Below are 17,474 nucleotides of genomic sequence, written 5' to 3' on the forward strand. Positions count from 1 at the left end.
CCATGTCTGCTTTCACGAGGCAATTCTGTAGATTTAGTCAATACACCAAATATCCCCCATTTCTGCTTCCATGAGGCGATTCCGCAGATTCTGTCAATAAACAAAATATCGCCCATTTCTGCTTACATGAGATGATTACACAGATTCGGTCAATACGCCAAATATCCCCCATTTCTGCTTCCATCAGGCGACTCAGCAGATTCGGCCAATACACCAAACCTCCCCAATTCTGCTTTCATGAGGCAATTCTGCAGATTCACTCAATACACCAAGCATCCCCATTTCTGTTTCCACAAGGAAATACTGCAGTTGCAGCCCCTTGGACCTATAGCGCCATTTATAAAAACCGTGTGCTTTTAATGCAGATTGGGTCCATTGGCAATGCATCCCCCATTTAAGATTCCACAGAGCAATAGGGCACATTCAGTCTGTAGGATACATACAGCTCCCATTTCTGATCCCACATGGTGATACGGCAGAATCAGTCCATAACCCACACATCCCCCATTCCTGTTTCCATCTAGCAACACCGCAGGTCCAGCACCTTGGGCCTATATGCATGTAGCAATAGTGCAATTTCAGTCCATGGGCTACACAGAGCACTAATTTCTGACACTATGTGCTGATAGCGCAGATTAGGGACACAAACTATTCATCTCTCCGTCTTTTCTGATCACATGAAATCTGCCAGGCTGGTCCAATAAAAGCCCTGTTTCCATTAGAACATTCCATGAATGGATCCCACAAATGGATCTCCATATGTTTAGCATCATTTATCCTTGGACGGGAGGCCATGGATCAATTCGCAAGCCCGGATTCCATTAGAGCATTCCATGAATGGATCTCACAAATTAATCTCCTGATGTTTAGCATCAATTATCCTCTGACGAGTGGCCACAGATCCATTTGCAAGCCCCGATTGATTGATTGATTGATATTTTATTTCTATCGCGCTCGTACACAAGTGTGTCAGAGCGCGACAAGGCAAGGGAGGGGAACAGGGGAGAACAAAACAGCGATCTTACTAGGCCCAGTGACATTGAGAACGCGCAAGTGCATGGGAGAGGGGGGAGGGGAAAAGTGCATGGAAGGGGGAGAGGTGGAAAGTGTGAAGCAGAGGAGAAGCAGATAAATAACAATAAATAAATAATAAAGGCAACAAACAGTGGTAATGCAGCCGGCAATTTGCAAGTGCTAGGTTTAGGGCAGCAGACGGTGTAGGTCCGATAAGTGCAGGAAGAAAAAGGGGGAGCTATATGGGTACAGATACAGACCCCAGTGCAAGGGGTGGCCCGGAGGCAGTGCGGAAGGGTGACAGGATGAGCAGGTACCTGGGCCCAAAAGACAGAGGGTGGCCAGGTGCATGGTGCCAAGAGAGAACAGATCAGCAGGGGAGAGGGGGAGCGAAGGCAGAAGAAAAGAGGAAGGTCTTGAGGTGCTTCCGGAACCGGAGATGGTTCTCCTCAAGTTTTAGAGTGGCAGGGAGGCTGTTCCAGAGGGAGGCCCCAGCCGAAGACAGAGATCTACCCCCAGCTAGTTTCTTAGAAAAACGACTGACCCTGAGTGAGTTGGAGGTAGAGAAGCGAAGAGCTCGAGAGGGGAGGTATTTGCTGAGGGATAGCTGAAGGTATTTTGGACCCAGGCCCCAGAAAGCATTGTGGACAATGCAGAGGGTTTTGAATTTAATCCTTGCATCCACTGCAGAGATTTCAGAGCTGGAGAGATACGATCCCAGGGCTTGAGGCCAAGGACAAGTCTCGCAGTCCTGTTCTGGATTAGTTGCAGAGGGTGGAGAGTAGAGGCAGGTAGATTTAGAAAGAGGCTGTTACAATAGTCCAAGCTAGAGAGAACCAGAGCTTGAGATACCATGAGCTTCTGGGGAAGGAGAGGAAAAGCAGAGTACCTCTGAGGAGGTGCTGTCGGAAATTTGACTTTTTAGAGACCTCAGAGATGTGGGCGGAGAAGGAAAGGGTGGAGTCAAAGATGACCCCGAGGTTCTTAGCCTCGCAGGTGGGGGTAGGAGGAGGGCCAAGGGAGGCCGGCCAGAGAGTGAGGGGAAAGGATGGTGGAGGTGTGCCAATGAGAAGGATCTCCGTCTTGCTGGCATTCAGACAAAGATCATTGGCGGGACACTAATCTTGAATGGGAGTTAGGCAATCAGAGATGAGAAAGGGAGAGGAGGTGGCAGAGGGCAGCCTGAAAATGAGTTGAGTGTCATCAGCGTAGCACTGGAAATTTGAGCAGAAAATGGCAATGCAGTGGGCGAGAGTTGCCAGGTATTGGTTGAAAAGCCAGGGCGAGAGGTTAGACCCCTGGGGAACACCACAGGTATAGAGGAAGATAGATGAAAGGAAGGACCCAAGTTGGACCTGGGAGGGTCGATCAGAGAGGAAAGAGGTCAGTCAGGCCAGAGCCTGATCAGTGATACCCAAGTTTTCACGGAGACGGTTCAGCAGGATGGTATGGTTGACTGTGTCGAAGGCAGAAGAGAGATCGAGGAGGATGAGGACAGAGGGAATGTTAGAGTCAAGGTTGGTGAGCAGATCTTCATGGATGTTTAGGAGAGCAGTTTCCGTGCTTCTGGCAGCTCTGAAGCCAGACTGGTGGTCATGGAGACAGCCAACAGAATTGGAATGAAGGGATGGCCAACTTTTCCATTGGAGCATTTCTTGAATGGATCTCACAAATTGATTTCCTGATGTTTAGCATCAATTGTCTTCTGACAGGGGGCCACGGATGCATTTGCAAGCCCCGATTCCATTAGAACATTCGCACAAATGGATCGCCTGATGTTTAGCATCAATTATCCTCTGACAGGAGGCCTCGGATCCATTCGCAAGCCCCAATTCCATTAGAACATTCCATGAATGGATCCGACAAATTGATTTCCTGATGTTTACCATCAATTATCCTCTGACGGGAGGGCCACAGATCCATTCGATAGTGATTTCACTCTCCTGTGACAGAACAGTCGATCTATATCATAGTAACACCACCTTTGGTCTTATGCCCTTAAGCGGAATACCATAGATCCCACATTTTTACAAGTTCTCTTCCCTTTTTCAACCATATCCCAAAAGCATACAAATGAATCCACGCATCCATCTTCCATCTTAAGACCGTAGGATCATGCCAGAGATCCAGTCCACAGGAAGTCAATATTTACTTCTCGTGCCCACTAAGTGATACTTTCATTTGGTCCCTCAGTAAATACGACTTCTATTTTAGAGATCACAGTGAGGTACAGCTCGAGCTAATGAGCCACACAATCACAAATACCACAATGAACATTCGTTTCAGCATGCATGCAGTGCTAACACTCATGAATGTGCCACAAAATCACAAAATGCCACAATGAACATATAGTTTCAGCATGCATGCAGTGCTAACACTCATTAATGTGCCACACAAAGTGCCACAATGAATATCAGTTTCAGCATGCATGCAGTACTATCACTCATTAGTGTGCCACACAATCACAAAGTGGCACAATGAACATTAGTTTCAGCATGCATGCAGTGCTAACACTCATTAATGTGCCACACAAAGTGCCACAATGAATATCAGTTTCAGCATGCATGCAGTACTATCACTCATTAATGTGCCACAAAATCACAAAGTGCCACAGACTTTGGTTACAGCTTGCATGCACTTCTAAGGCCCATTAATGAGCTAGACAATCCAAAAGTGGCACAATGAACATTAGTTTCAGCGTGCATGCAGTGCTAAGGCCCATTAACGTGCCACACAATCACATAATGCCACAGTCAACATTGGTTACAGCCTGTGTACACTTCTAAGGCCCATTAATGAGCCACACAATCACAAAGTGCCACAATGAACATTGGTTACAGCTTGTGTGCACTTCTAAGGCCCATTAATGTGCCAGACAATCACAAAATGGCACAATGAACATTAGTTCCAGAATGCATGCAGTGCTAAGGCTCATTAATGTGCCACACAAACACAAAGTGCCATAATGAACATTAGTTTCAAGATGCATGCAGTGTTAAGGCTCATTAATGTGCCACACAATCACAAAGTACCACAATGAACATTAGCTTCAACATGCATGCAGTGCTAACTCTCAGTAACGGGCCACACAATCACAAAGTGCCACAATGAACATTAGTTTCAGCATGCATGCAGTGCTAACGCTTATTAATGTGCCACACAAGCACAAAATGCCACAAATTGCAAAACCATTGCTCGAAAAAACCCTCCCTAGATATCAACGAGGCAGGAATTTTCCACCCAATTTTTCAGCTCCCCTTTCTGGCTAAACAAGTAGAGAGAGTGTCAGTGTCTCAAACACAGGCTTTTAGCGTGAATACTGGTTTATTGGAAAGGATCCAATATGGCTTCAGACCAATGAGGAGCACAGAATGCATTGCTTCTGCTATTCTAGAGCGCCTTAGAGAGAAAGCGGCCAAGGACCACTCAGGTATATTGTTACTGTTGGACCTGTCCGTGGCATTCGATACAGTGGATCTTGACATCTTAATTTCTTACAACATGACTGTGGTTTTAGGGGGGAAAGACCTAGATTGGCTGTGCTCCTTCTTAACCAATCGCTGTCAACAAGTTCAAATGGGCTCATTTGGCTCCCATTCTGTACCAGTAACCCGTGGGGCACCCCAGGGATGAGCTCTCTCCCCTATTCTCTTCTATCTTTATATACGCCCATTAAGGAGAAATATTCGCCAACATGGTTTCCTGTTTTTCAACCACGCGGTTGACACACAAATTCTAACTGACATTGACTAAGGGGCCAATGGGCAATTACAGCAAGGCCAAACTTGTTGCAATCAAGGACTGCATGGACAAGAACTATCTGAAAATGAACACAGATACAACAGATCTCATGTTTATTAACTACACCACCAGTACTCAATCACTTGCGTTCTGGCAAGAAGCCTTTGGAGTGTTTCCTAATCCAAAAGAAGAGGCACAAAACCTAGGAGTTGTTCTTGATAAATATCTGTCCTAGTTTAGAAAAGGAAAAGGAAAGGTGGACACTCCTTTTCGGTGCCAGCAGCAAGAACGTTGAATGCCTTGCCATCAATGCTTAGGAGTGAAACACATTGACTAATATTCCAGAGACAGTTAAAAACTCACCTCTTTTGTCAGAACTGAGTTCCTACATATCACCATCAACACATTGCAGACGTCTCTGAGCGCCAAGGGGCCTCCCGGTGAAAGTTGTGCTTTACCAAAACACACATAACATAACACTCACTATTGAGCCACACACTCACAACTTGACACAACAAACACTATTTGAGCATGGTTCAAACACTATTAGTATCTGCCGAGGGTCAATCAGATTGTTACAATCGATCTGATTGGTCCTCACCGGGTCGTTACCAGCCCCACAAAGACTTACCTGCTGTGCGCTGCGTCCATCGCTGATCCTTCCTGATCTGCAACTGGCCACCATGGAAAGGGAGAAGGGACTACACGAAGTCATTTCGCTCCATTTCATGGCGGCCATTTAAATTGTTTTCTTTTTTTGGATCTTTATCATGGCCACCATGGAAGTCTAGTCCCTTCTTCTCGATCTGTGGTGGCCATTTTTCTGCCTTTTTTTTAGCTCGAGTTGAGAAACAGTTGACACTCCATTTCTCAACTCGGGTAAAAATACTATTCGCACCCGAGTACAATGTGCTGGGGTCCTAATAGCAAAAGAACCATCAAAGGTGTGGCATTACCGGTCAGGCTTATAACTATCACCCCAGGGGCATTAGTAAACCAGTAATGCCCCCCTCCTCGGGTTCTATTTCTTTAATAATGCAATACACTTGTGGAACATGACTTAAAGTGTGGTGACAATGCTTACTCTCGCGCATGTGCACACACTCATTGTCCGCCATAATCACAAATGCACATTTGGCATCAGTCAGGTATTACATCACCAAGACTGATTACTGTGCCACCTCTCAATCACCCAACCTGGGTCTTAAATTCAAGCTGGGTAAAATAACTTCCCAAAAATAGAATTTTGCAGCTGTGTAGTACACACTTCAAGGTCAAAGACTCACAAGCTTGTTAAAAAATGAGATCAGACTTTAGAGCATACAACAGCCAAATCCAATTCTCATTGCAACCAAAGCTTAGTTACGTAGGCATGCTACAAGTCACCTGAACCAACACCAAAAGGTTCTGTACAGACAACCCCATCCACAAGGCTCCGCAACGCAATACACACTCCCGGAGTGCGGCACCGCGCAAATGTGTGTTTATTGCAATCTTACATAAACTAACAGATTTGCAGAGGAGGTGGATTACCCACTAGACTCGATTAAATTAAATGTATTTATTAGACTCAAAAAGTGTTATCTTATTATTGTCCAGTGGGAACAAAAACACAGATATTGACTCCTGCAACATACTGAGGGCCCACCCAAAAACACAGATATTTACTCCCTCAACATACTGAGGGCCCACCCAAAAACACAGATATTGACACCCGCAACATACTGAGGGCCCACCCAAAAACACAGATATTGACTCCCGCAACATACTGAGGGCCCACCCAAAAACACAGATATTTACTCCCGCAACATACTGAGGGCCCACCCAAAAACACAGTTATTGACTCCCGCAACATACTGAGGGCCCACCCAAAAACACAGATATTGACTCCTGCAACATACGAGGGCCCACCCAAAAACACAGATATTGACTCCTGCAACATACTGAGGGCCCACCCAAAAACACAGATATTGACTCACGCAACATACTGAAGGCCCACCCAAAAACAGAGATATTGACTCCCGCAACATACTGAGGGCCCACCCAAAAACACAGATATTGACTCCCGCAACATACTGAGGGCCCACCCAAAAACACATATATTGACTCCCGCAACATACTGAGGGCCCACCCAAAAACACAGATATTGACTCCCGCAACATACTGAGGGCCCACCCAAAAACACAGATATTTACTCCCGCAACGTACTGAGGGCCCACCCAAAAACACAGATATTGACTCCTGCAACGTACTGAGGGCCCACCCTAAAAAGGGCATTAATATCCAAGTGTATCCTTGGTCCAATTAAACAGAACACGTCGTAACGGTTACCACCCTCCGCGTTCCATGGTCCGTCCCGATTTACATATATGCTTCGCTAAGTCCCTTTTTCTTTGAACTCTAGTTTTGATTTTCATCCAGTTACTCTCCCATCGCCCCTTTCGCCTCCAGTCTACCCAGAATCCCCTGCACCATACCTGTGTTAGGCTGGATAACAAAGGCCCCGTCCTCATTGCCGCTGACGATGCTGTACGTGATTCTGCCCGTGGAGCCGGCCACGTGGATGGCGCGGATGCTCAGGACGGCAGTGCCTATAGGAAGGAGAAAGAAAGATGAGTGCTGCGGGTAACGTCTGGGGCCCACCCCTTTCCTGCCCACCCATTGGAGACTGTCCAATAGTATCTATTTTCTTACAGGTCCAATGCATCATTTTGAATGGAGACCATTCTTATCTACTGTTCCTTCTATGACATTCCACTGTGTGATCATTCTAGAATGAGAGACTATCTGACATCTTCTGACAAAGGCCCCCCTCTTAATGGATCTTCTCCACTCAGGCATCACAATGTCTCCTCGGTCATCAGACTCTTGCTAGTCTCGTAGGAGACAGCTAGAAGGCAGGGCCCATGAAATCCATATACGGATACATCCATTTCTACATAATTAGCTTTCAAGGTTCCCTGAGACATTATTCCTGCAAAGACTTGTATGGGGCAGATCATATTCTGTTTACCTGGGGCAGCGTTCTCTGGTATGGCCACTTCACTGGCACTACGGGGAAAGCGTACGCCTCGGTACGTCTCTTCCTGGAGATAGATCACTACCACCCCCGTGGTTGAGAGAGCCGGTGACCCCAGATCCGTGGCCACCACAAACAAGGTGCGCTCCCTCTGGCTCTTGGATGACAGCGGCTCCGTCACCTGAATCTCCCCAGTGTAGGAGTTGATGCTGAAGCCAGTGACCATAGTAGCGAAACGGTACAAAATGGAGGCATTGGCGCCGGCGTCCTTATCTTCTGCCTTCATGGTGGCCACCACCTGCCTGAGAGGGGTTTTCCGGGAAATATTGACAAACAGGGGGTTCTGTGTGAAAAAGGGGGCATTGTCATTCACATCCCGTATGTTCACCGTGATACGGACACTTGCGCTCTTGGGATCCGATGGAGCGGAGTCCACTGCTTTGGCTAGGAAGCTGTAGGCTGAACGCTTCTCGCGGTCCAGCGGCAGGGTGGTGGTGAGAAGACCTTTCTCCGCATCGATGTGGAACATCCCCAGCGACTCATTGCCTAGGTAGTAAGAGATTTGCCCATTGGTCCCTTCATCATCGTCCGTGGCCGAAAGCTGCAGGACCGGGTGCCCGACTGGCACATCCTCAGGCACTTCCAGAGTATAGGACGCCTCAGCAAAGGTAGGGTGGTTGTCATTGAGGTCCAGGATGCGGATGGTGAAGGGGATGGCCACACTGCGCTGCGGGGTTCCCTGGTCTGTGGCTACCACCATGAGCGAGTACTCTCCTGTGACTTCCCGATCCAGGTTCCTGGTTGTTGAAAGAACCCCCGATGCCGAGTCCAGAATAAAATCGTGGGCTGGGTCTCCTTCTGAAAAAAGAGACAAAGAGCGTATTGCTTATCAGAAAGACCAGCGCCAGATACCTGCCGTGGCCTAGATATGGTACGGGTAATATTCTATAATCAAACATGCTAACTAGCCCTGCGATACTAGGCGCCCTTCGTACTCAACGCAATAAACAACTTTATTTATTTATTTAGCATGACATTTGTATAGCGCACCTCACCCCGAGACATTGTATTAAGACAAAGTATGACACATGTCTACTAGCACATGCTATGCGATTTGCCCCCGCGATGTTACTCACTGGCATTGCTTGCTACATTGCAACTGAACAAGAAGTATTAGAAAGGCTCACTTTCTAAGGAGTAGCTGGGGTATGTTCTCATCTGCCCCATACCCCTGAGATTGCAAAGGACGGGTAGTGTTAGTTCAGACCAAAGTCTCCTTCCTGTTCAAGAGAACAGGACCACCTCATTATGCCCACTCTTCTCTTTCATAGTCAATGGCACTGGCATGGACTCGAGCCCATGGATAATCATAATGGCCAAACCCTCCCAAGGATGGCCTTGCATGCCAGCTGCAGAGACGGCATGGACACTTGCCAGACACCACCTCCTCCCATGGCAACAATAGGGGCTATTTCTGAGCTGGGTAACACTCACCCCATTACATCCAAGAAAACCAAAACCAAACTCTGGTAGCACTGAAGGTCTTGACCCAGTCTACTTCACCCATTTGGATGTATTGGCTTGACCTATTTACTTGCTGGATCTGATTTCTGGTGATCAAAACCCATGGCTGGACGCGTCCCAGGGAAGCTTGCAATGGTTGAGAAGTGGCACTGGACTAACCCCACCTTTTACGTAGGACAGACGATGGCCAAAACCAATACTTCGGCCTTTACTTGAAACAGCAATGTGAAGGGACTACAATCGGAGCAGAGGTTGGGCTTAGCTTGGAGACTCGTACACGCTCTTTGTGGTCACTGGGTATCCTCCCACACATGTTTCAACGCATCTGGTTCGGGTCTGAATGTTGTCCCGGTTGGGTCATCTTGTTGGCTTTTCTTGGCTGATACTAGTGTTATATAAATATTTACAGTCGATATCGAAGATCACCCCCTGCCCAAAATCTCCCCTGCATGTTATTTTCCAACTCAACCCTTAATACCACTGAGACTCTGTTTATAACGGAAAATGCTGTAGGCTCAGCAAGTATTAATGCTTGGGTACAAGCATTGCATTGCTGAAAGTACTCTGAGCTATGCAATGGGATCTCTCCTGTGGATTGCCATAATCTTCTAGGTTACCCCTCCCATTGCTGTGTAGACCCTTTTTGGAGCTCCAGCTGTATTTCTCGGGTCCCCTGGTAAGGCTCAGCTCCCTTTCAGCTCAAAGCAGTCAGTGCTACACTTCTCCTCCCAGGACAGTCTCTATATGCGTGCCTCACCAGTGATGTGGTACTCCACGTGTCCGTTCTCGCCGGCGTCGGAATCGGTGGCCCTTAACGTCAACAACACCACGCGGCCTTGGTTTTCAGGTACCTCAAGGTAGCCCGCGTCACCCTGAAAGGCAGGGGTGTGGTCATTCTCGTCACCGATATTGATTTTTACTGTGGCCTTGGCGAGGTGGGGCGGGACGCCGCCATCCTTAGCGTAAACTGGAAGAAATTTTAAAAAAAAAGAGAAAGGTTACACGAAGAAGAAAAAGCTGGAGAAAGCTAAGCCAACATGTAGGCCCAGGCTTTGTGTTGCAGTACAGCAAGAGTCAAGGGGCATCAAACAAGGGAACCCCAACAGCCCACGCTAGGGTTTATGGTAGAATAGCACCATGGCAGACATATTGAAAGTTCTCCTGTAGCTTCAGGAAGCAGTAGGAGGGAAATGGCAAATTCAGGAAAAGTTAGTTGAAGCCCAGACCCATAATGAAAATATCCTATTTCTGTCCCCACTTTGGCTTCTCAGCTGCCCTTGACATGGTTCACCATGAAGTCACCAAGTGTGTTTCTACCAAGAAAACCCTACTGTGTCTTTTATGTTATGTTATGGTATGTCATGAGTTTTTCACACTGTCCAGTCACCACCATACTGGTATAACTGAGCCTAGGCTTGCCCAAAGAGTTGTGTGTTGTCTTCTTGCCTGTGGTATCCAGACCTAGTTCTGGTGAACTGTAATGTCTACTCACCCGCCTTCACCATCAGTGTCAACCCCAGACTGGAAGACCACACCACTATTTACACCGACTTCCCATAGTGCGAGCACGACAGAATTCAGAAAGCACAAAACACTACCACAAAACAACCAAGTGGCCTCCAACTAAGAACACAGCTCTCCTCTGCCTCTGCCAGGTTCCTCTGGCACTCGCTCAGGGCGCCACTGGGGTGTCTCCCTGTGCAGGTGGAGAAGACCACTCAGTTCAACCAACCACGACTTTCTAAGACCCCCACACAAGGAGGAAGCAGTGTGCTCTCAGTGTAAACCGCAACCCGTCAAGCACATTCTCACCAATGCTATAGCCTGCCCCACCCTGCTGTCATGCCAACATTCCAGATGCACAGTGCCCACAATACTGACCTTTGGGATCGGGCAAGGACCTCCGGTGCCCACATGCTACCACAGAAATTGCTTCTCACGTACCCCACCCCCACATATATTTCTTTAAAAAATGTGGGATTTCGTTGTTTTTTATTCGTTAAAAATGCATTCTTTATTTTCTATTCGGTAAAATCACTGGATACCATTCTCATGTACTGAGTTGCTGGCACAGACACGGCATGGCGCATGTCCTCATCCCAGCACTGCTGCATCCGCGTAGGCCAGCTACCGCGTGGTACGCATCTTGGAACACATACGTGTGCAGTGGATGCAATGTTAGCACCGGAAATTGAAGGTATACAGTGAATATCTTTTCTGTGGGTGTGAATTGTTTAGAATGCCGAACTAGCTGTGTAGACACAAATGCAGTACGGTAGCACAATCACCACAAAGCGCCATGGTAATACATCCATGAGGTTACCTCTGCATAAACTTAGTGATAACAGACCACATTCCTTAACTGTAAATAAGTGATATTCACCAAACTAAGGCAGGGGCGGTAGAATGGTTTGCTCCATGGAACCACACATCAGGTGGCTATTGAGCTGTAACCTGTGGTCCAGGGCTTGTAGGCATTGGCCTGTAGACACATCTCCTCCAACCAGGGCTCCTTGGTACCTGCATCTAAAGTGGGGTAACCGTGGCAGACAGGGCTCTACCACGGTGGGGTGCAATGACCAACCGGAGCCCCGCTGTACCTGAATCTAAGCTGGGGTGCAATGACGAACCAGAGCCCCACCATGCCTGAATCTAAACTGGGGTGCAATGACGAACCAGAGCCCCGCCGTGCCTGAATCTAAGCTGGGGTGCAATGAGGAACCAGAGCCCCACCGTACCTGAATCTAAGCTGGGGTGCAATGATGAACCAGAGCCCCGCCGTACCTGAATCTAAACTGGGGTGCAATGACGAACCAGAGCCCCGCCGTACCTGTATTTAAACTGGGGTGCAATGAGGAACCAGAGCCCCGCCGTACCTGAATCTAAGCTGGGGTGCAATGACGAACAAGAGCCCCGCCGTACCTGAATCCAAGCTGGGGTGCAATGACGAACCAGAGCCCTGCCGTACCTGAATCTAATGTGGGGTGCAATGACGAACCGGAGCCCCGCCGTACCTGAATCTAAGCTGTGGTGCAATGAGGAACCGGAGCCCCGCCGTACCTGAATCTAAGCTGGGGTGCAATGAGGAACCAGAGCCCCGCCGTACCTGAATCTAATGTGGGGTGCAATGACCAACCAGAGCCCCGCCGTACCTGAATCGAATGTGGGGTGCAATGACGAACCAGAGCCCCGCCGTACCTGAATCTAAGCTGGGGTGCAATGACGAACCAGAGCCCCGCCGTACCTCAATCTAAGCTGGGGTGCAATGAGGAACCGGAGCCCCGCCGTACCTGAATCTAATGTGGGGTGCAATGACGAACCGGAGCCCCGCCGTTCCCGAATCTAAGCTGGGGTGCAATGACGAACCGGAGCCCCGCCGTACCCGAATCTAAGCTGGGGTGCAATGAGGAACCAGAGCCCCGCCGTACCCGAATCTAAGCTGGGGTGCAATGAGGAACCAGAGCCCCGCCGTACCCGAATCTAAGCTGGGGTGCAATGACGAACCAGAGCCCCGCCGTACCCGAATCTAAACTGGGGTGCAATGAGGAACCAGAGCCCCGCCGTACCCGAATCTAAACTGGGGTGCAATGACGAACCAGAGCCCCGCAGTACCCGAATCTAAGCTGGGGTGCAATGACGAACCAGAGCCCCGCCGTACCTGAATCTAAGCTGGGGTGCAATGAAGAACCAGAGCCCCGCCGTACCTGAATCTAAGCTGGGGTGCAATGACGAACCAGAGCCCCGCCGTACCTGAATCTAAACTGGGGTGCAATGACGAACCTGAGCCCCGCCGTACCTGAATCTAAGCTGGGGTGCAATGACGAACCAGAGCCCCGCCGTACCTGAATCTAAACTGGGGTGCAATGACGAACCAGAGCCCCGCCGTAACTGAATCTAAGCTGGGGTGCAATGACGAACCAGAGCCCCGCCGTACCTGAATCTAAACTGGGGTGCAATGACGAACCAGAGCCCCGCCGTACCTGAATCTAAACTGGGGTGCAATGAGGAACCAGAGCCCTGCCGTACCTGAATCTGAGCTGGGGTGCAATGAGGAACCAGAGCCCCGCCGTACCTGAATCTGAGCTGGGGTGCAATGACGAACCAGAGCCCCACCGTACCTGAATCTAAGCTGGGGTGCAATGAGGAACCAGAGCCCTGCCGTACCTGAATCTAATGTGGGGTGAAAGTTGCCAACCAGCTGTCTGCTGTACCTGAATCCAAGGTGGGGTGAAAGTTGCCAACCAGGGGTCTGCCGTACCTGAATCTAAGGTAGGGTACAATGACCAACAGAGCCCTGCCGTACCTGGACCTAACGTGGGGTGCAATGACCAACCAGAGCCCCACAGTACCCGAATCTAAGGCGGTGTGCAATGACCATCCAGAGCCCTGCCATACCTGAATCTAAGGCAGGGTGAAATGACCTCTTCCCACCTCAGGCACACGGATGATTGGGAAGACCGTCCTCACCAAAATGACCTCTTCCCACCTCAGGCACACGGATGATTAGGGAGACCGTCCTCATTAAAATGACCGCTTCCCACCTCATGCACACGGCTGATTGGGAAGACCGTCCTCACCAAAATGACCTCTTCCCACCTCATGCACACAGCTGACCTCATGCACACGGCTGATTGGGGAGACTGTCCTCACCAATCGACGAATCCCATGAAAAGGTTCAAGCAAGTCAATGGCACGATTGATGGCCCAGGATGTCACATTGGGGTGCAGATTCGAAGTCTGCTCCAAACCCTGTTGGACTGGTCAGTGAACACTGACGCTACTGCCGGCCATATATATGTTAATGCAGCACGCATGTTATACAATACTGATTGCACCCCCTACATCTGAAAAGACTAATGAAGAAATTGAAATGTTGCCAAGTTGGACATCTCGACTCGATGCACAAACCGCCATTGATGAAAGAAACTGTCAATCTACCCCAAATGGTTTCACACAGTGATCCGGGTAAGGTGTGCCCGCTATCCGGCGGGAAGGACATTCCAGACCCTGCATGTCTCGGCCATGGGACTTGCTGCATGGTGAATACTGGGTGCCAATGCCTGGGTAGACAGAGTGAAGTAATCCCAATCCATGTCAAGCAGGAGAAAGCGTAGCCTGGTACATGACGCCTAGGCGGAAATGGCATGGCTTGCCAGACGAGAGTCCCAGGAAATCCACCCACATTTGCAAAACCATGCCATGCTTCTGGGTTCTGTACGGAGCATTCCCTAAGGGGTACCTTAAAACATGGCCACCCCATGTGAGGTACGTCCCATCCGTTTCTGTAATCATGCCCACGGGTTACAAACACATATTCTGACATGCCCCCCCACGGGTCCGTACATACTGCCAGTACCTGTGACGGTGTAAAGCTCCTTCGCCTCTCTGTCCAGCGAGCGAGTGGTCGTGATGGCCCCGGTCACTGGATCAATTCGGAATCCGTCCTCTGTGATGCCACCATAGGTCACCTCCCCATTCGGACCTTAGAAGGGAGGAAAGAACAGATAAGGCTGTCAGGAAGGAGAAAGGAGGATGCAAGGCAATACCAGGCTAGGCGTCAATCACCAGGAGGGAGGTTCCTGAGCACACAGCCTGAGCGGGCCCCGGAAGCATGATCTATCAGCCAGATCAGGTAGACGATATCCAGGAAATGGTCTAGGGCTACCTGGCCTGATATGTTGCCTTGAGGAGCGAAATTACAGCCTGATCTTCTATAGCTGGGACGCTGTGCCATTACCATTACAGCCTGACATGTCACCTGTAGCAAGGAGGCTGTACTAGAGAACCACAGTACAGCCTGAACTTCTATAGCTGAGACGCTGCGCCACTACCATTACATCCTGACATGTCACCTGTAGCAAGGAGGCTGCACTAGGGAACCCCAGTAGAGCCTGAGCGGTCACTTGCGGGGCGACCATAAGAGAAGGATGGGATTGGGGGGCTTTCAGGCTAGGCTGTTGAGAGAGTGTTAGGGGAGTTGTATGTTTTTCTTGATGGGAGAGGAGGCAATTTGAAGTCCAGAAAGAGTGGCTTACTGACATGGTCAAAGGCTACTTGGCATAGACGCCAAAATGGCGGTTGTCTTGGCCCTTGAATCTGGAGGCAGTCGTGTATTTTCTTCCATAGGATGTGGGCACGGAACCATGGTACACATGTGTAAGTCATGAATAAAGCCTTTGCAAGAAGCTTTCTCTAAGGCCATCTTCTACATGTTGAAGCCATTGGATTCGAAACACTGGAGCATGGAAGATTGCGGGTGTGAAGGGGTGTATTCTCCATGCATGTCACAGCATGTACACACACATGACGGGATGAACAAAGACGAAGGCGGGGTTTGGTGATGAAGGAGGGAGAGCCAATCAAGGGGAGGCGAGTTAGGATGTGAACTTGGACTGTGCAGTCAGGTGAAATTTAGCATAAGTCAAACATATTCCGTTTCCTAAATCAGGACAACAATGCAAGATTTTGCTGCCAACAATGTCACTGAATAATTAGCTCTATCACCAGAAACCTAAGGATGTGTATGTGCTCCCGATTAAATGCTCAGCCCTGAGACTTTCGCAGGGTGCTGGAATGTCCTCCTGTGTTTAACATGCCACAATCCTTATCAAAATGCAAATGAGAATTTCCCCTCAAGAGAACATTAATAAATGATGTATTCAGATTTTCCAGGTTGCCGCGTCCTTTTGGTGTGCGGCGGCTCAACACCGGGACAGTGCTGATATATTCACGACGCGCCTACTTAAGGGATACAGTAACTAGTACGCTTGCCTTGCACTGCGCTCGTTACTGCAGCATGTTCCATGGGGGATCCACGCGGCTCTGCTCTTGCTCCCCTGTGTGCTCTTTGCCTCCTAACTCGCTGCAACTTTGGCCGTGGCTCCCAGCTAACACGGCCTCCACGCCTGGACCCGCTGCCTTCTTGTTCCGTCTGCTTGTGTTCCGGTGACCACGCCTGACATATGCCATTTTCTTCTCTTCTGGTCTCTGTCTGGCAGCTGCTCTTGGCATACTCGACCACTATTTCAGGTCTTCTGCCCCAGCGTTGTCTCCCATTTATCGGTGGTCTCTCCTGTCATGCTCTGCTGCTGCCATTTTTACCTCTTATTTCTAACTGTTCCCTCTTCCTTGTATAGATGATCACTACCCTTTGACATTTCTGGTGGCTATTTATCCCCGTCTGGCACCTCTTCACGGCAGCCGCTCCTAGTATAGATGATCACCACCCTTGATCTCCCTGCTGGTTATCTATTCCCTCTTAGCCCCTTTTCCCCAGCAGTTGCTCCTCGTATAGATGATCATCACCCTGGATCTCCCTACTGGTTATCTATCCCGCCTGACCCCTTTTCACGGCACTGGCTCCTGGTATAGATGATCACCACCCTTGATCTTCCTCCTAGCTATATATCCCTGCCTGGACCCTATCCCCTGGAGCCACTCCTAGTATAGATGATCATCACCCTGGATCCCCCTGCTGGCCACATATCCCCACCTGACCCCTCTCCCTAGGAGCCGCTCCTGGTATAGATATTCACCACCCTTGTTCTCCCTGTTGGCTACCTATCCCTGCCTGGCCCCTCTTCAGGACAGCCACTCCTGGTATAGATGATCACCACCCTTGATCTTCCTCCTGGCTATATATCCCTGCCTGGACCCTATCCCCTGGAGCCGCTCCTAGTATAGATGATCATCACCCTGGATCTCCCTACTGGTTATCTATCCTTGCCTGGCCCCTCTTCACGGCACTGGCTCCTGGTATAGATGATCACCACCCTTGATCTTCCTCCTGGCTATATATCCCTGCCTGGACCCTATCCCCTGGAGCCGCTCCTAGTATAGATGATCATCACCCTGGATCTCCGTGCTGGTTATCTATCCCGCCTGGCCCCTTTTCACGGCACTGGCTCCTGGTATAGATATTCACCACCCTTGTTCTCCCTGTTGGCTATCTATCCCTGCCTGGACCCTATCCCCTGGAGCCACTCCTGGTATAGATATTCACCACCTTTGATCTCCCTGCTGGTTATCTATTCCCTCTTAGCCCCTTTTCCCCAGCAGTTGCTCCTCGTATAGATGATCATCACCCTGGATCTCCCTACTGGTTATCTATCCCGCCTGACCCCTTTTCACGGCACTGGCTCCTGGTATAGATGATCACCACCCTCGATCTTCCTCC

At 49.4% G+C, this 17,474-nt stretch overlaps 1 protein-coding gene across 1 annotated transcript in view; it reads right to left on the reverse strand.

The window, feature by feature from the left end:
- DCHS1 (dachsous cadherin-related 1) overlaps positions 1-17,474 on the reverse strand; it is a 489,760-nt gene that overhangs the window by 41,437 nt on the left and 430,849 nt on the right. Inside the window, exons 12-15 of the mRNA XM_069640519.1 lie at positions 14,655-14,780; positions 10,056-10,265; positions 7,769-8,632; positions 7,233-7,346 (exon numbers count right to left, since the gene is read on the reverse strand). Coding sequence (XP_069496620.1) covers positions 7,233-7,346; positions 7,769-8,632; positions 10,056-10,265; positions 14,655-14,780 — 1,314 coding nt within the window. The remainder of the gene's footprint in view (positions 1-7,232; positions 7,347-7,768; positions 8,633-10,055; positions 10,266-14,654; positions 14,781-17,474) is intronic.

Source organism: Ambystoma mexicanum, chromosome 7q (genome assembly GCF_040938575.1).
Source record: "Ambystoma mexicanum isolate Mex_15411 chromosome 7q, UKY_AmexF1_1, whole genome shotgun sequence".
In the NCBI taxonomy this organism is placed as follows: domain Eukaryota; kingdom Metazoa; phylum Chordata; class Amphibia; order Caudata; family Ambystomatidae; genus Ambystoma; species Ambystoma mexicanum.